The sequence below is a fragment of the Orycteropus afer genome, unplaced genomic scaffold (assembly GCF_000298275.1).
Source record: "Orycteropus afer afer isolate SDZICR_OR568_19922 unplaced genomic scaffold, OryAfe1.0 scaffold00261, whole genome shotgun sequence".
In the NCBI taxonomy this organism is placed as follows: domain Eukaryota; kingdom Metazoa; phylum Chordata; class Mammalia; order Tubulidentata; family Orycteropodidae; genus Orycteropus; species Orycteropus afer.
In genome coordinates this window covers 1,129,694-1,146,982 of record NW_006921848.1, presented here as the reverse complement: position 1 = coordinate 1,146,982, position 17,289 = coordinate 1,129,694, and the positions used below count along the sequence as shown (strand labels likewise).

General features: G+C 52.8%; 4 protein-coding genes across 4 annotated transcripts in view; 2 read left to right on the top strand and 2 right to left on the bottom strand.

The window, feature by feature from the left end:
- Nucleotides 1-3,178, bottom strand: part of MARCHF9 (membrane associated ring-CH-type finger 9) — a 6,513-nt gene extending 3,335 nt beyond the window's left edge. The window contains exons 1-3 of the mRNA XM_007950070.1: nucleotides 3,158-3,178; nucleotides 2,614-2,979; nucleotides 26-180 (exon numbers count right to left, since the gene is read on the bottom strand). Of these exons, the coding sequence (XP_007948261.1) occupies nucleotides 26-180; nucleotides 2,614-2,979; nucleotides 3,158-3,178 (542 nt within the window). The remainder of the gene's footprint in view (nucleotides 1-25; nucleotides 181-2,613; nucleotides 2,980-3,157) is intronic.
- Nucleotides 3,179-3,355: 177 nt separating this feature from the next.
- Nucleotides 3,356-5,221, top strand: CDK4 (cyclin dependent kinase 4). The gene is made up of 7 exons (XM_007950057.2): nucleotides 3,356-3,573; nucleotides 3,713-3,848; nucleotides 3,955-4,122; nucleotides 4,247-4,356; nucleotides 4,605-4,655; nucleotides 4,762-4,897; nucleotides 5,129-5,221. Exons 1-7 carry the CDS (start codon nucleotides 3,356-3,358, stop codon nucleotides 5,219-5,221), a joined length of 912 nt encoding a protein of 303 aa, XP_007948248.1.
- Nucleotides 5,222-6,191: 970 nt separating this feature from the next.
- Nucleotides 6,192-8,892, bottom strand: TSPAN31 (tetraspanin 31). The gene is made up of 6 exons (XM_007950056.2): nucleotides 8,830-8,892; nucleotides 8,161-8,328; nucleotides 7,649-7,729; nucleotides 7,143-7,274; nucleotides 6,359-6,472; nucleotides 6,192-6,266 (listed from the first exon to the last, which is right to left on the bottom strand). Exons 1-6 carry the CDS (start codon nucleotides 8,890-8,892, stop codon nucleotides 6,192-6,194), a joined length of 633 nt encoding a protein of 210 aa, XP_007948247.1.
- Nucleotides 8,893-15,127: 6,235 nt separating this feature from the next.
- The window catches only part of AGAP2 (ArfGAP with GTPase domain, ankyrin repeat and PH domain 2), a 12,247-nt gene continuing 10,085 nt past the window's right edge, over nucleotides 15,128-17,289 (top strand). The window contains exon 1 of the mRNA XM_007950053.1: nucleotides 15,128-16,283. Within this exon, the coding sequence (XP_007948244.1) occupies nucleotides 15,128-16,283 (1,156 nt within the window). The remainder of the gene's footprint in view (nucleotides 16,284-17,289) is intronic.

Here is a 17,289-nt window from a genome sequence, read left to right as displayed (position 1 = left end):
GTGCGCTCGGCGGTGGCAAATGGCGGCTCCTTCCGGCGGCGGCGGCGGCGGAGACCCCCCCGGAGCGGCGGACGGGCGGGGCGGGCGGGGCAGGAGCCGGGGAGTCGGTGAGGGATGGAGGGAGGGGCGGGGCGGGGAGGGGGAGCGGAGGAGAAGGGGCCGCGGCTGCGCATCCCCGCCCTGCCCCGCACGAGCAGGTGTCCCCGGGGGCGGGGGCCAATGTGCGAGTCCGGGGGGAGGGCGGATGGAGGGGCGTGGCCACAGAAGGGGAGTGTGCTCCAGGGTAGGAGAATAGGTGTGTGTATGCGGTTGAGGAGGGGCCAGTGGGTGAGGATGGAAGGTGAGTGATCAAAGGACGCAGGTGCACCAGGGTGGGAGAGGCTTCTGCAAAAGAGGAATGTGCAAAGAAAGAGCCGTGGTAGAGTCCAAAGAAAATGTGAGAGCCAAAGGAATGTGCGAGGAAAGTGAGTGAGCATGGATGCATTGGAGCAATAAGCGTTTCCACACAAAAGACTGTGTATATGATACATGCATGATGTAGGGCTATGGAAAGGAGGTGAGTGTATAAGGAAAGGAATCGGAGTATATGAGAAACAGAAAGATGTGACTGTAATGTGTGAGGAAGGAGAGTGAGCAAAGGAGTGCTAAAGGAATGGCAGTGTTTTTCCTGGTACTTTCCTGCCCTCACCACCACTACATTGAACACCACACGTGCACACACACTTAACCCCCATAAGGGCCTTGACTCTTAAGAGACGGTTCTGCTCCCTCATCACATTTTCTCTGCCTCACACTTACGTTCTTTCTCTCCTTCCCTTTTGGAAGCTGAGGGAAAAGGGATTCGGAAGAAGCCCATTGGGTCAAACACACTGGGGAAAAAATAATTAGTAGAAAAGTAATTAACAGAAGGGATGAGATGGAGCCAGGCACCCACCTCCAAAATAAGGCTCCTCAATCCGACGGTATAGAGGACAGACAATAAGGAGCATTCAAATGTTTTGGATGGATGTACGGAGGGATGAATGAATTAGGAAATGAGGCCGGAACCCAAGCAGATATTGACAATGACTACTGTTGTAAAGACAGTGAGCTGTGGTGACTTCTATGCAAGATGAGGCTGAAGTGGGGAGTGCTGGTAGAAGGACTCTGACAAACTTGTAGACATTCATCTTAGCCTTCCAGAAGGTTTACCAGCCTTGCCAAGGTAGCCAGTGAAACATTCATTTCACAAGCCCCTTAGACAGTTCAGGCTTAGAGGCTTTTTGTTACTAGTATCCCAGCTGTGCTTGCCAGCAAGGGTGAAGAGCTACAAGTTATCAGAATGGACAGAGGGGAATCTGTACTGACTTGTCTTCTATTTGCCCCAAAGCAAAGTTTATGTTTATCTTCAAGCCAGAACTCTTACCTCCTTAGCCAGGTGGTTAAGGAGAACAGGGGTTAGGGTGCAAGGGAGTGACAGAAAGGTTAATTAAAAGGTTTCAGATTTTAGTTTTTCACAAAGGAGACACTGATCCTTTCCTCCCCTCACTTCATCCCCCCAAAGAGCTGGGAGGTAAACAAGTTGAGGCCAACAAGACGAAGGAAGTCAGAAAAGTTTACTTGTTTACCTAGATGTCTAAGCAGAGGCCATTTGGGAAGGAGTCTGTGGTCTGGGCAAGGACCCAGGGTAATAAAGCTGCATTATGAGCAAAGAGGGACTCACAATGACCCCAAATGAATCAGCAGGTTTGCAGGAGGACACAAGTCATCCTCATGCAATGTGGTGGTCTGGATGCGCGTGGTAATAACTTCTTTGCACATACTCAATCCTGTATCTATCTACCTGTCTTGTCTGTATCACACACACACACATCATAGAATCTTAGCGCTAAAAAGAACTTTAAAGGTCAAATAGTCCTATTTCTTACGCATCAGTAACTTCTCTGCCACATGTTAGAAACCATTCTAACACCTCCACGGAGGAGTGAAGTTTGGAAGAGGGAGAGAGCATCATTACCTTGGCTTCTTTTGGAAGCCATTCGCCACGTTGGGTCACCGTTGGTTAATCTGCCTACCGTCCATTTTTTAATCCTAGCTTTGGCCTCAGTTGGGCATTGTCTCTACTCCCCATTTTATACCACCGACCGCTCTGTTGGCTACATCTTTATAGATAGTCCTATCACTACTATAGAGGCCTATGGCTAAGGCAGCAAAACAAAAACAAACATAACCGAGGAAGCTATAGCACTTAGTGAAAATCTGTTGAATGAATGAGTGAATGAAACAAAGATGCAAATGAGAAGTTTATGCCAAAGGCAATGGAGCAGAAAGGCAACAGTACCACTTCTCGTTTCCCGACCACCCCAGCACACAGAGACTGAGACATGTAGTGACACTGGAGATGCACTCGGGCTAGGTCTACCGCCTAGAGTTGGGATCTGGGTGGCCCAGTTGCCATGGCACCGCCTTGGGTTCCACCCTCTCTGGCCTCCCTCGGCCCTGCTGGGGTAAGGCAGTCAGTCACGTGCCTCACCGTGTACCCACACCTCTGCTCCTCAGAGCTTTGTCAAGCGGTCACGTGGGATAGCAACAGATCACGTGGCAGCCGTTGCCCCTCCACCTCCTTCCCCAGACCGCTCCCTTCCCTTCAAAGCCACTCTCGGCCGCTCCTCTGCGCATGGGCGGCTGGTTACGTGCCCTGAACGTCCGGCGCTCGCCCCGCCCACTCAGTTTCCGCGCGCCTCTTTGGCAGCTGGTCACATGGTGAGGGTGGGGGTAAGGGGACCGCTCTAGCTTGCGGCCTGTGTCTATGGTCGAGCCCGTCGTGTCCAGTTGCTCAAGACCGAGCTTGGGTGTATGGCGCCTCAGGACCCGGCTCCGTGGCCCCGATAACGGGCCGCCCCCCCAGCTCCTGGCCCGGGGTGAGGTTAGTGCAGCTCCTTCCCGGGAGTCCCCGCCCCCACGACTCCCCACGCGTGCATTTCGCGGGTTACGGAAGGGCTGCTCCAAGGGCAGGGTGTTGTGATATAGCCCTTTGTGGTCGTTGGGTGGGGGGGGGGTGTAATTTTAAGCGCTAGGGTGTGGGGTCTTTGGTGCAGGAATTGTGTCATGTGTACTCTCCTCTGTGCGGGGCGCGATAGACCCAAAGGAGGAGGCATTTTTTATTCTAAAGCCTCACGTGGCTGGAGGGGTTGGTCATTGTTACCTGAAGGACCGGCCAATAGAAGGTTGGGGAGGGGATGGGATACTGATGTTGTCTTTATGATTTCCTCTTGTGGGAGTCACTTTGGTGTTGCAGACTCTTACAGCTCTACCTCTAGAAGAGGATTTCGACAGTAGGAGTCTCTGTGATTGCAGGGTCTCTCCTGATCTGAGAATGGCCACCCCTCGTTATGAGCCAGTGGCTGAGATTGGTGTTGGTGCCTATGGGACGGTGTACAAGGCCCGTGATCCCCACAGTGGCCACTTTGTGGCCCTCAAGAGCGTGAGAGTCCCCAACGGAGGAGGCACTGGCGGGGGCCTTCCTATTAGCACAGTTCGTGAGGTGGCATTACTAAGGCGGCTGGAAGCTTTTGATCATCCCAATGTTGTCAGGTGAGAGGATGGTGGAGGGTTGGGAATGGGTAGTAAAAGGGAAAACACAGCCTGTAGATGGGGAGTGGTGGTCAGGAGAGAAATGGGGACAGATTAAAGTAGATTGATTGACCAGTGAATGACCATTTGTCCTGGCCAGGCTGATGGATGTCTGTGCCACGACCCGAACTGACCGGGAAACCAAGGTAACCCTGGTGTTTGAACATGTGGACCAAGACCTGAGGACTTACCTAGACAAAGCACCTCCACCAGGCTTGCCAGTGGAGACCATCAAGGTAAGTGAGGTAGACACACCTGGAGATGTGGATTGGGATCATTGTAGTAGAACTTATTGGAGTTAATAAGTATGGTGCCTAGTTTCCAGTGCCTCTGTACCTCTAGGATCTGATGCGCCAGTTTCTAAGAGGCCTTGATTTCCTGCATGCCAATTGCATCGTTCACCGAGACCTGAAGCCAGAGAACATTCTGGTGACAAGTGGTGGGACAGTCAAGCTGGCTGACTTTGGCCTGGCCAGAATCTACAGTTACCAGATGGCACTAACACCTGTGGTCAGTATAAAGGTGGTAGCCAAAATTCTGGTTGGCTTAGAGGTGTGATTGCCCATAGCAATTGAGAAGTCACATTGTGCTTTATGGTAACCCCTAAGACCCTCATCTGCTTTGTTTCCTTTAGGTTGTTACACTCTGGTACCGTGCTCCTGAGGTGCTTCTGCAGTCTACGTATGCAACTCCTGTAGACATGTGGAGTGTCGGCTGTATCTTCGCAGAGATGTTTCGTCGGAAGTAAGGGACCCAGATTCCTTGAACCATCTATAGAGTTTCATAAACCACATCCATACCTTGCCTGTCTTTTCACTTAAGTACTAGTGACCTCCTTGCCTATAACCAGAAGCTCTGAAATGTCCTGGAATTTGGAACTGCATGCATATCCCTTTATTCTCCACAGCTTTGATGTTGAGTTGTTAAGCAATAATCATACCACTACCATACCTTTGAAAATGATTGCTATCTTGTGTTCCTTCTCACCTTAGGCCTCTATTCTGTGGAAATTCTGAAGCTGACCAGTTAGGCAAAATTTTTGAGTAAGTGACTAACAAGGGAGAAAAGAATTTTCCATTCTGACTGGCTCTGCCCCTGGGCATGGGGGATGGAGGACTCTTCTGACCACAGTTCTCCTGTTCCTCATAGTCTGATTGGACTGCCCCCAGAGGATGATTGGCCCCGAGATGTGTCTCTACCCCGAGGAGCTTTTTCTCCCAGAGGGCCTCGTCCAGTGCAGTCCATGGTGCCTGAGATGGAGGAGTCTGGAGCACAGCTGCTACTGGTATTGGGCATAGGTGTGGGGCGAGATTGGGGTGAGAAACAGAGCAGTATGAGAGAGACCCAAACCATTGTAGTTACTGACACTTGGTTGTTGGGGGGCTGTAGTTTTTATTGCTGCTGTGAATGGCCATCCACAGAAGAGGGATGTAGAAAATAGGCCATCCCAGGTGGTGTTGGGGGTGGGCAGAAGTCTTTTGTTCCATGGTTTCCTGACCTTTGCCTCCCTTCTCAGGAAATGCTGACTTTTAACCCACACAAGCGAATCTCTGCCTTCCGAGCCCTGCAGCACTCTTATCTACAAAAGGGCGATGGTAATCCCGAGTGAGCAGTGGAGTGGCTGAACCGGACCAAGAGAAGGAAGAGAAGCTATCATTTCCTTTTCTTTGGACACTTCAGTGGAGAGACCCCCCTCCACTGATAAGGCAATCTCTGCCTTCATGTCTGAGGCTTTGGATACCCTTTTCCCCAACTTTTTACGGAGATTATTTTGCTGACTTAATGATGTCCTGTTCCTACTCCTCCTCTTGAGGCATATTCTTCTCCTGCTCCCTATTTCCCTACACTAAGGAGTAGGTCCTGTCTTCTCCTCTACCCTACCTTGGTACTGGGTTCCTTTTTTTATACAGGGGAAAAAAAGAAAAAAAAAAAAAAAAAAAAAACGGTCTTTTTTTTTTTTTTTTTTTAAATGGGTCTTCTTCTGACTGGCTTTGCCATTTGTCATCTGCCATTGGGGGATTTGGAAAAACCACTTGGAAGGAGGAACTTCCTTACAGAACCTTGGAGACTTTAAGTCACAGGGCCTAGGCAGTCAGTGGAGCTCCTTAGATGGCAGAGAGAAGAAAAGAATGCGTTGTTTCTTTGAACATGGGGTAAAATGACTTTTATTTTGATTTGCACTGAACTGTCTCAGACTGAGTCCTGCTGATTATAAGAAAGAATTCTTCATTGTTTTCTCTGGCATTGTCCTTGATCTACCTTTGGAGTCAGGCCAGGATGTACTGAGGTGGTCCAGCATGTAGAAGGGAGGAGAGGGTAAACAGCCAGGAATGACTTCAGTCCTCATCCCATGTACTCCATGGAGCTTCCCACATCTACTTAGAAGCAAAGTTTTCCTCTTTCCTATTACTTGCTCCGACCAAAATGTCCAACTGAAAAACCTGCTATTGAACTTGCTTTAGGGGATGTTGCAAAGGGTCTTTCCTTTTTTTCTCCAACAAAAAGGGCTATAGACCCTAGGTTTTCCCTAAGGGAGGAAGAAAAAGGGAGAGCAGGAGAGAAGTCGTAAAAATCCAGTCTCATAGAAAGGCACTGGGGTTGGCGCGAGGATCCTTCTGATTCCGAAATCTCATTGCTAACCAAATACCAAGGATCTGCAAAAACAAAGGGAAAAGAAATAAGCACCAATTCTGAATCTCCTAGGCTAAGACATGTTGAGAGAGTGTGTATGCATGGAAAATGTTACCTCTGTAAAACTGAAGAAGAGTCCAACACCCCCCAGGATTTTCAGGGCTTCATCTGAATGGTTAAGAAACTTTTCTCCACATACCTGGCATGTGGGGCTTCGATTTTTGCAGATCTAAGGATAAGATATGTATGTATGTTTGGAGGATGCAGTTACTAAGCTGTCCTATCCCAATACCTGTGGTTAATGTCCCTAGAAATTATTTATTAGTAACTAAGCAGTATTCTGGGAGCCCTGGTAGCACAGTGGCTAAGGCACTTGACTGCTAACCAGAAGGCTGGTGGTTCAAACCCACCAGCCACTCCTCGGAAGGAAGATGGGGCAATCTACTTCCGTAGTGATACTGCCTTGGAAACCCAAGGAGGGGTCGCTATGAGTTGGGCCCAACTCGACGGCACATAACCACAACAACAAGCAGTATTCTAGGAGCTCTGGTGGCATAATGCCTAAGGCATTTGCCTGCTAACAAGCAGGCTGGTGGTTCAAATCCACCAGCCACTCGTTGGAAGGAAGGTTGGGCAATCTACTGTAGTGATGGTGCCTCGGAACCCAAGGAGGGGTCACAGAGTCAGGTCTGACTTGATGGCAGTGTGCTGTGTTTTGTTTTGGGTTAAGCAGTATTCTTAGCTAATTCCCCAGGCTCTGTCTATCCCCTTTCCCTTTCCCAACACACACACAGCCCCTCTACAAGAGTTGCTGCAGGGAGAGGCAGTAACATACAAACCCTTCTATCTGCTCATTTGGACACTGTCCATGCTATTTTTTACCTCCCCCCTTCACTCACTGCACGGCATGAAGCATAATCTTGTTGATACTGGCGTGTAAGGTTGAACAAGCCACAACAATCAAGACTTCTTTCCAGTTCATCCCGGGTTGTGTTGCTCATGACCCACCAAGAAGCATTGATGACATCTGTCTGGAGGATACAGGCAAAGGGAAACAATTACTTGATGCTGGTAACGTTAAATACCCCCTACATCCTGGTCCCAGGTAAAGTACCTCAGTTTCCCTTTGTCAGCACAGGGGTCAATATCCTTCAGAAGCATGAAAGTACATGTTGTCACAATTATGTAACCATGATAAATACCCATCTCAGACTCATCTAAATCATCTTCATGAAAAATTAACCAGACTTCCAAAGACAGCAAAGGGCTTAAGTGTCTAGAAGTAGTGAACCTAAAGATGATCTTTGGATAGTGGGAACCAGACTGAGAAGAAGTAGGTAGATGGGTTTGGGGGGGGGGGGCAGGCAGTAGCTAGTACCTTGAAAGGTATCCCTATACCCCTTACCTGTTTGCTTCTGTTAATAGCCAGACATGAGCAAGAGATTCCAAACTGGAAGACAAAGACCAAACCAAGGATGATCATGTACTGAGGAGAGTTAAGGAAAAAATAGTCCTAGATACCTTTATAAGGAGTTTTGGTAGCACAGTGCCCAAGGCATCTGACTGCTAACCAGAAGGAAGGTTGGTGGTTCAAACCACCAGCCACTCCGCTGAAGCAAGACTGGGCAATCTACTTCCATGAAGATTTACCGCTTCCCAAGTCCAATGGGGGTGGTTAGGAGGAGGAAGCGACTCAGCAGTGAGTTGGTTTGTGTTTTGGTTAGATCCCTTTATAGCACACCTACAATAATTCATACCTCTATTTTCACCTAAGACAACAGTGACAGGTGAAAACAAAATCATCAGCTCTTGTATAGCGCAGGGCAAATCCCTGAAGCCCTATAATCTATAAGTTCTTCCTAGACTAATCAGTCCTTTTAAGAAACCTGGTTACCCCAACACTTCAGGTCAGGATACAAAAAACAGCAGAACCTGATGGTGGTTGACAGCACCCACCAGTCCAGCCACCGCGATAAGGAGAAGGAAGACTCCCACAGCAATGACTCCCCCGATGATGTGGATGCTGGACACCAGACCCAGACCCTTACCCCAAGCAGCCACTCCAATGAGCAACAAGCCCACGAGCTACGGGAAACAGATTGAATTAGTGCAGATACATCTCAGGATACTAGCGTGTTATACAACCAAAGGCCAATCAAGGTTGGGAGTTTGGGCAGAAAGGGAACATTGAATTGTGTGTGACTAGGGGGGGAAAGGAGAGGGGGTTCTGGACCAGGAGCTGTCGTGGATGCTCCTCCTATAGGAATTCACATAGCTGAATAGGGGTGGGAGGTAAAGGAGACTAAATATAAAAACTTGTATTTTGGGGAGAAATTGAATCTCACAGGCCAGAAGCATGGGCTATTTGCCCACAGCCTTTCGCGCCTCTCCCCCCACCCCTAGACAAACCGCTCATCACCGGAACTCTCCCCTCGTCCCACGGAAGTCCCCATAAATTCCTTCTTCGCCGGAAGTTCCCGGAAATCTTCCTGGAACCCCCAACACTCTTTTCCCCACCGGAAGTCCCCTGGAGATTCTCCCCACTCGCCTTTCTGCCCTGAAGCTCCCCCATCTCCAAAACCTCACCATGTAGACCACATTAAGGGCGCAGAGCGCATTCTTGGAGCAGGCAAAGCCGCCGCAAACCATCTTGCCAGCTCTGGGGACCCAAGTAGTCCCAGAAACTAGGGGGGAGGGTCTTGGAAACCGTGTTCTAGGACTCCGACAGCTTCTGTCTCTTTAAATCGAGTCCAGCCAAACCCAAGCCTCTGCGCCTGCCCCGTCCCACCCAGCCTCTGCATTGGCGAGGCTCTAGATTGGCCTGAATGCCAATCAATCCGCATTATGTCACTGACTCGCCTCCCGGCCCCTCCTATAGGTTCTTCATTGGATGAAATTTAAAATTGAGGACAGGATTTCCAGAGATTCTCATAGAGACTAGATCCTAAACTTAAAAACCTCGAATTGAAAGCGGATCTTTCTGTGGTCGGACCTGGCAAACGGGGCTAATGCAAGGGAGAAGGTGAAGAAGAGAGAAAAGGTGGGGCTTCAAGAGTCGGGTTAAAGGGCTCCTCCTTTCGAGTGAACGCTATTCCCCGCCCCTTTCCTCTTGCCCTGAGATGACCGCATGATGACGCCATTATTTTGTTGTTGTTGCGTCACATTCGGGAACACTCAAAGAGAAGATATTGCGCCATTTAGTCTGGTTACAGAGACCTTTTAGTAGACACAGCAATACTCGGCAGATCCTCGCACGTTTCAAGTATGTCCACCAGTGTATCTCTCCTGTTCCGAATCTCCTAACAGGGTGTAAACATGCCAGGAAATCCATGCGGAAGGATAACAGCCTCAGGCCAGTGCACTCCTGTACGGGACAAAGCCACAGGTGCACACACCTGTGTGCTCAGCGTCTTCAGAGCACACAACTACCTGATCCAGGCTTGCAAAAAAATGATAAAGGCAGGTGTCAAGGATGTGACTAAGCATGAAGGAAAGGAGGAGCCTCCACATTTTCACTCTGAGGTGGGCGTAATGGGTGACCAGTAAATGTTTATTATCGAATAAGTTTTTTAAGATACAGATCTTTTCATGGGCGTGGGGAAGGGCATAGTTCCCTTTCCCCCCAGGAGAAAGCAGCAATCTTTGTTGAAACAAATGAAAAGATTCCCTTCAACCCCCAGAATGATCTAAATTTGTGTACACTCAGACCATATGACTAAGTAAGCAGTATACTCTTATGGTTAAAAGACTGCATGGGTTCCAACTTCACCACCTATTAGCTGTGTAACCCTTAGCCAATTATGTAAGCTCTCTGTGCCTGTTTCCTTATTGTGAAATGAGGATAAATAACAATACCTACCACTTGGGTTGTTGTTAGGTTTAAACCTTATATAAAGGTTTATGTAAAATGCTTAGAGCAGTACCTGGCACTGTTCTAAGTAAACACTCAATGTTGTTATTATTCAGTGCCATTCTATAGGTGCCAGTTGGTAATCCCAATACCAATTACTTTATCTGCACCTACACAAATAATCACATAGTTATAATCATCTGTCCTTCATAACTCAGTATCCAGAAGATACACAGGAGAAAAGGTATTTGGGAAACACCTTCCTCCCCCAAGCATCCTTACTTTCATCCTGTCCTCAATTCTTCATCCATGCTCTCCTCTTTCAAGTCTTAAGCCAAGGGCAGGACAATGATTTTAAGGAAAAAGGGAATTGCGTATCAAAAATCTTAGTTGTGTAGTTAAGTGGGAGGAGTATCAGCCTTAGAACAAGAAGATAAGATCCAAATCTTCATTTCACCTCCTCTGGTCTCTCTGAGCCTTAGTGTCTTTTTCTGCAGAATAGGGATAATAATCCTACCCCTGAGGACTGCCGTAGGATAATATATATGAAGTGTGTTATAAACTTTGAAGTGTTACAGATGGTTTAATTATTGTGAAAAACGAAATTGAGCATAGAGCACAGTCTGGTTACAGGTTACTATAGAACTTATTCTCCCCATACTTACTTGATCTTCTTAAGTAGCAGGTCAGTGAGGTAGGTGACTGAGGAAGAGTTGCAAGATGTGAGTATACAGGGCTCATGGGGATATGCAGAGTGGATGGTGAGTACAAATGTAAACTAGGGTGGAGGACTATGAGGGTGACAAACCAAGTGTGTAGAATTCCTGTAAGAATTTGGGATTGCATCTGGGACCTGACTTGCCACATCCCAGAAGCAACACCCATCTTAATTACTACTTCACACAGAAGGCCCTAGTAAGATCTTGTTAAGATCTCTCCAGCTACCTGTCTGGAGAATCATAGTAAGCTGGCAGGACTGATAGGCTGACACTAGAGGGGGTAAGAGGTATAGGAGGTAGTGCTGTCTCAAGCAGTGGGTTTGAAACTCACCAGTCAGGAAGTGAGGCGACAGATAAACGGAAGGGTGGGCAGGGGCAGGAGTTCTGGGGCACAGCAGAAGGGGCCTTCTGAGGCTGGGGCTTGTAGGGCCATGGCTTTTGGGGCCAGAGGTTGCTTTTAGCCTGGCAAGACAAATCTAGTCACCATGAATGCCCAGAGGCAGCTGGCTGTAGCAGCAGTGAGAGCAGAAGTTAAACGACATGAGGTAGCCAAACAGGCTCTGAGCCGCCTCAGGAAGCTTGCAGAGAGAGTGGGTGACCCTGAGCTACGAGGCAGCATCCAGGCCTCACTGGACAGCATACGAGGTAAGAGGATGGTCAGCTCCCAACTAGAGTGTGCGGGGGGTCCAGGAGGGGCATGGAAGGACTAGCCGAGTCATTCATCATTTCCCAATCAGCTACTTCCTAGTCCCCAAGACAGAGCTGGGCTCTAGGGAAGAATACATCTGTGGAGGATGGAAAAAGACCTGGGAGGGATCATTTTTCCTCTTTCCACAGCTCTGATCTTTCTCCCAGGGGATCAAAATGCAGGTCAGTACTGAACTGACCCCCTTGGCAATTGAGAAGTGGGAGAGCATGGGGAAGAAGGTCTGTGACAGACCACTTGTAGAGTTGGTCCCTGCGCTGAGGAGTCCAGAGCAGGAAACAGTTTGGTGTGGGAGGTTCTGGGACTAGATAATGTATTAATTCCCAGGACCCACTAAGGATCAGTGACCTCTTGTTCTCCAGTTGTTCACACACACACACACACACACACACACACTCTGAAATACACCATGAGAATCTCAGGCTCCTAAGCCCACACTAACACAACATGTTCTGCCCAGCCGAATTGCAGAGAAGTCCCCAGAACTCTTTTTGGTCCCCTCTCCTCCCCATGCTCCTGTTCCTGTCTTCCCCACACACACCTTCCGCTCTACCTCCTTAGTGCCATTAGAGCAAGTGATGACAACACAGGGAGGAAGTGCTGCCATGGCAACACCATCCGCCACATCCTCCTGCCCCCACCCCAGCCTTCAGTCCTGTGGTGGGGCCCTGGCAGGGACAGCTTTTCTCTATTCACAAGGCCCCACCACTAGGGAAATGGTGGTACTGGAGGTTGTCTCCAGGCTACTTTCATCTCATTCACCTCTGAGATGACAAAGGGCTAACAAAAAAGCAAGGCTGCTTTACTCATGGAAAGTGTCTGGGAGAAGCCATGTTCCATGGCATCTTAGTCCCTTCCAGCCACTTCAGTCCTCTCCATTCTTAGCTACCTATCTGGGGAATCGGGAGATGTTCTCATCAGGAACACCTCTTGCCAGATCTCTCTCATTGTGTAGGCCACCAGAGCATAACTTGGGGAAGGAATGGTTTGTATTCATAGAGGAGCAGTCTGACCCCCTTCCACTGCCCCTCCCTTTCTGGGGCTAGTGCCCCTCTCTCCTCCAGTTCCCCACACCTTGTTTGCCAGGAACGACCCCTAAACATTTCCTAACAGCTTTGGAAAGGCTGACCTGGGGGGAGATGGCTCTTGGTGCCTCTTAAGGAGGGACTTTAAGTCCCACCCCCTTAGAAAAAAGAGGTTTAAGTGTTTGTTCAGGTACGGGCCTCTGCTTAGCTCTGGGAAAGGCAGGTGAGGAGAACTGAAGGCTGAAACCTCAGAGGAAAATCCCCTCCTAAGTGATTTGCCCCACTCCTTTCTTAAAAGTCAAGATTCTGTTCTCATTGAACATAAGTGAAAACTGAGGTCACCAAAGGACGGAAAATTAAACCAGAGCCAACAATTTTCCTTCACCCTTGTCTTCAAAACATAGGACTGAAGGGTATCCTGACCTGGGGATGGTGTCATCTGGGTTCTACAGACTGTGTAAGGGAGGGAGGTGGTGAGAAGCTGCTGACCACCGGTACAGGACCACCTAGGTGTTGAGTACAGGCCTCTGGGAGAACAAAGCGCGCCCCGAATCGTGGTTCCACCCCCCCACTTTCACCCCCAACGGCCGAGCACGCCGCTGGCTCCTGCCTCCAAGAGCCGCCCACGGCCGCACTTTTAATAGTCTAGGCTGCGTCAGGAGGGTGGGACGCCAAATCAGGGGAACGTTAAGACTCCCCGAATCCTGGCGAGGGGTCTCCAAGGCCTCTCCGCTCTCGTCACCCAGCCCGGCTGCCGCCCCCACCCCCCCCCCGCCCTGCCTCGCGTCCCAGCCTCTGTTCCTCGCCTGCCTAACCCTTTCACTCTTTTCCCCAGGCTGGAGAACTGCGAGCCTTGGACTCCAGGGTCCCTAGCGGGGTGGGGGACAGAGCAGACGTTTTCCATTCTGCCTACCCACTCTTTAACCTTCTAAAAGAATCCCACCCCGCAAACCGCAGGAGCCTGGACAGGAACCCAGGAGAGCTGGTCTCCCGCTGTCTCCACTTGGGGGGGGGGGCGTCCTTATCGTCGGGCAGCTAAACCCTCACATTGGGTAACCAGGTGCGAGGATGGTGCCTTCACTAGCTCAACATCTTCTGGCGGGTTCTCCACCCACCAGACACATGGATCTCTCCTCGCTGCTTATCCCTGCTGTTTCTGAGGCACTCTAGGAGCTGCAGTTGCTATGGAGACCGGATGCATTTTGGTGTGGGGGGTGCTGTTAATCGGTATACATAGCCCTTCTCCCTCCACCTCGAGTGGAGCCCTTGACTCCTGGGCTCCCTGAGTACTCAAAACTCTCCCTTCCCTTTCCCCTCCTTCCTACCCTGCTAAATTCCACGTTTGTCCCCATCCCAGGGGAACACTTTCCAAGTTCACTCTGGGACAGTCGGGCTCAGGTCGAGGCTCTGTTAGTGTATCGCGCGCGCGCGCGCGCGCGCGCGTGTGTGTGTGTGTAGGATACTGGGTCAAGGGGAAAGGAACGTGTCTAAAGTACCTAAGGGAGAGGAAGGGTCCTGTGAAAGGGATTTCAAGATTCCCTACTTTCCCACTTCAGCTTTCTCAGAATTGACAGTGACCCCGAGTTTGCTCCGTTTTCCTTGCGGCCTGTCCGCCCACACGTCGATTTTCACCCTTGTCCTAAATGCCCCACTCAAAATCGCACTCCTCAACCATGGTGTGAAAGAGGAGAGGGCTAGGTTGTTGGAGTAGGTGAGTCCAAATCCCAGAAAATCCAGCCCAGGATTTGGGGAGGGGAATCCAGTCCTGGGTTTTGCGCCGTCTTCGCAGACAGCCTTGCTGGTGGAGAGGAGGTGGTGGTGGGGGGAGATAGGTTGGGGGGGGCAGGGGGCCGCCTCCTCCTCAATGTGAGGGGAGCGCCCGGACACAGCGAGCATCCGGACCGAACCGAGCCCCGGCGAGCCCCCCCGGACCCTTCGCCCGGATCTCACGCCCCTCTCTCCTCTCCCAGACCCCAGACCCGTGGGTTCCCACCTCCCTCCCGCTTCCCTCCTTCCTCCCCCGCCGGTATCTCCATCCCCAGCATCCTCCCTGCGCCCTGCGAATCCCCCGCACGGCCAGCCCCACTCGCTCCCCACCATCCTCACGACCCTCATTCCGACCCCATCCGCGGCCCTGGTCCTAGAAGCCCCGGTTCCTCGTCCTTGCCTCCCCCACACCGGTTCCTCATCTCCCCAAGCCTCCGGTTCCCCATTTCTGTCCCTTTTCCCTCCTTCTCCCCCATTTGCACCCTCTACTGTCCTCCCCGCCCTTCCTCACCCATCTCTGCGCCCCCACCCAGACCAGGGTACACTGTCCGGCGCGCCTCCCTGGAGCAGCACCAAGGTCCCGGGGCTCCAAGGGGGTGGGGGCGCAGGGCGGGGAGCATGGGGAGGGGGCGCCCCGTGTGATGGGAGGGGGGCGCAAGCGGAGGCGGCGGCGGCGGCGGCGACAGCGGAGCCGGGCCGGAGGCTCAGCGGGGTCCAGGGGCTGGGGGCAGCGAGCAGGGCGGCCCCATGGCTGGACCCCCCTGAAGCAGTCTGGAGGAGTCCGCTCTCCTCCCCAGCTCGGGGGTCTCGGGGCCCCATGAGCCGGGGCGCGGGCGCGCTTCAGCGCCGGACAACGACCTACCTCATCTCGCTGACTCTGGTCAAGCTCGAGTCGGTGCCGCCGCCGCCGCCTTCCCCGTCCGCAGCCGCGTCCGGGGCCCACGGGGCCAGGGGCATCGAGACCGGCGATCCAGGCAGCCCTCGAGGCGCGGAGGAGCCGGGCAAGAAGCGGCACGAGCGTCTGTTCCACCGACAGGATGCGCTGTGGATCAGCACCAGCAGCGCGGGCGCCGGCGGCGCCGAGCCCCCCACCCTGTCCCCGGCTCCAGCCAGTCCAGCCCGCCCGGTCTCCCCAGCTCCCGGCCGCCGCCTCTCCCTCTGGGCAGCCCCCCCGGGGCCTCCCCTCTCCGGGGGGTTGAGCCCTGACCCCAAACCTGGAGGCGCCCCCACCTCCTCCCGGCGCCCCCTGCTCAGCAGCCCTAGTTGGGGGGGCCCAGAACCCGAAAGCCGGGCGGGCGGCGGTATCCCGGGCTCGTCCTCCCCGCACCCTGGCACAGGCAGCCGGAGGCTCAAGGTGGCGCCGCCTCCGCCGGCTCCCAAACCTTGCAAGACCGTGACCACGAGTGGCGCCAAAGCCGGAGGGGGCAAGGGCGCGGGTAGCCGCCTGTCATGGCCCGAAAGCGAGAGCAAGCCCCGGGTCAAGGGGTCAAAGAGCAGCGCGGGGACTGGAGCCTCTGCCGCCGCCGCCGCCGCTGGAGGAGGGGGCGTTGCAGCCGCGACCTCTGGTGGGGCTGGGGCTGGGCCTGGAGTACGAGGAAAGCTGTCCCCTCGGAAAGGCAAGAGTAAGACCTTGGACAACAGTGACTTGCACCCAGGACCACCCGCCGGTTCTCCTTCTCCACTAACAGTTCCAGCAACTGCAGTTTCAGCCGCTGCTGCCACCGCCGCCTCCGCGCAGTACCCCGGGCCTGCACCTCCAATCACGCTGGAACCTCCAGCTCCGGGGCTGAAACGGGGCCGGGAGGGGGGCAGAGCATCCACTCGTGACCGCAAAATGCTAAAGTTTATCAGCGGCATCTTCACCAAGAGCACAGGGGGACCTCCTGGCTCCGGGCCCCCTGCCGCAACCCCTGGCCTGTCTTCGGGCAGCGGGTCCCGGGAGCTACTGGGCGCAGAGCTACGCGCCTCCCCTAGTGAGTAGGGTCAGGGCCTGAGGACAAGGAAGGGAGGGCACCGGGAATGCCGTTTGGGGTGGGGGAGGATGCGCCGGATGGAGCTAGGCAAGCTGCTCGGGTGCGTGGGTAGGTGGGTGAACCAGGTTCACTCCTCTGACAAGGTCTGGGGCAAAAAGTAGGAGGTCCAATTGTGCGACATGCAGGCTAGTTGATTGCTAAGGGATTCAGAGAGCCTCAGGGCTTTCTGGGAAAATAATGCCCTTGGTCAGAGTGACTGTGGGAAATTGCTTCCAGAAGAAGCCCCAGACTCCACTTCCAGCCATTGCTGGACCCCAGGAGCATGGAGACAGGACTTTGCCGTATTCAGAGGGACACTGGAGGTGGAAGAGATGAGGAAGCGTCAGTTTCCCCTGAGTACTTGGGGCAGGTTGCGTGACAGTGTCCTTGCAGGCAGCTCCTGGCCAGGTGGCAGGTCCTCCCAAGGGCTGAGAGCAGGTTAGTGAGGCAGTAGGGGAAGGATTGTTTCTTTCAGTGCAGCGAAGGAAGAGTGGGCGGTTCGGGAGTGCGTGGGGGCTGGAATTTGGCTGAATGTGCCCAAGTAAAGTGAGAGGGGGTGGATAGGAAGCCTTGCTTTCCTAAGGCCCACCTGGCCACCCCCCGTCCGCCACCCCCCGTCCGGCACTGAAACCCGCTGGGGGATGACCCCGAATGAGTCAGGGGGCCGAACTGCTGCAAAGGCAGTTCTTAGGCGGCTTGGGAGGGGGTACAGGGGAGGGATGTTTTTTCCGGGAGGGGGGTGTCTATTTTTTTGTGGAGGAGAGAGGCGCAGGACTCAGTTCGGCTCACACTCCCAGGAGGAGAGGCGGGTCTGGGAGCGGGGGCGGCCCCCGGAGTTTGGCTCCAGAGTGGGTGGGAGCAGATGGCTCCGGATCCCAGAGTTCCCCCACTGCAGCTGCGGCGCCCCGGGAACGTCCGGCCAGTGTCAGAAGCGGGGGTTGGACCCGGCGAGCGGAAGGAGCATCCT

What these genes read in the sequence shown, in the direction of transcription:
- CDK4 (XM_007950057.2), top strand. Translation starts at nt 3,356, where the DNA reads ATGGCCACCCCTCGTTATGAGCCAGTGGCTGAGATTGGTGTTGGTGCC. An exon ending in GCAGAGATGTTTCGTCGGAA is followed by an intron (nt 4,357 to 4,604) that starts GTAAGGGACCCA and finishes TTCTCACCTTAG; the next exon opens with GCCTCTATTCTGTGGAAATT. An exon ending in CTGGAGCACAGCTGCTACTG is followed by an intron (nt 4,898 to 5,128) that starts GTATTGGGCATA and finishes CTCCCTTCTCAG; the next exon opens with GAAATGCTGACTTTTAACCC.
- TSPAN31 (XM_007950056.2), bottom strand. Translation starts at nt 8,892, where the DNA reads ATGGTTTGCGGCGGCTTTGCCTGCTCCAAGAATGCGCTCTGCGCCCTT. An exon ending in CCCTTAATGTGGTCTACATG is followed by an intron (nt 8,329 to 8,829) that starts GTGAGGTTTTGG and finishes TGTTTCCCGTAG; the next exon opens with CTCGTGGGCTTGTTGCTCAT. An exon ending in TCTTCTTCAGTTTTACAGAG is followed by an intron (nt 6,267 to 6,358) that starts GTAACATTTTCC and finishes TTGTTTTTGCAG; the next exon opens with ATCCTTGGTATTTGGTTAGC.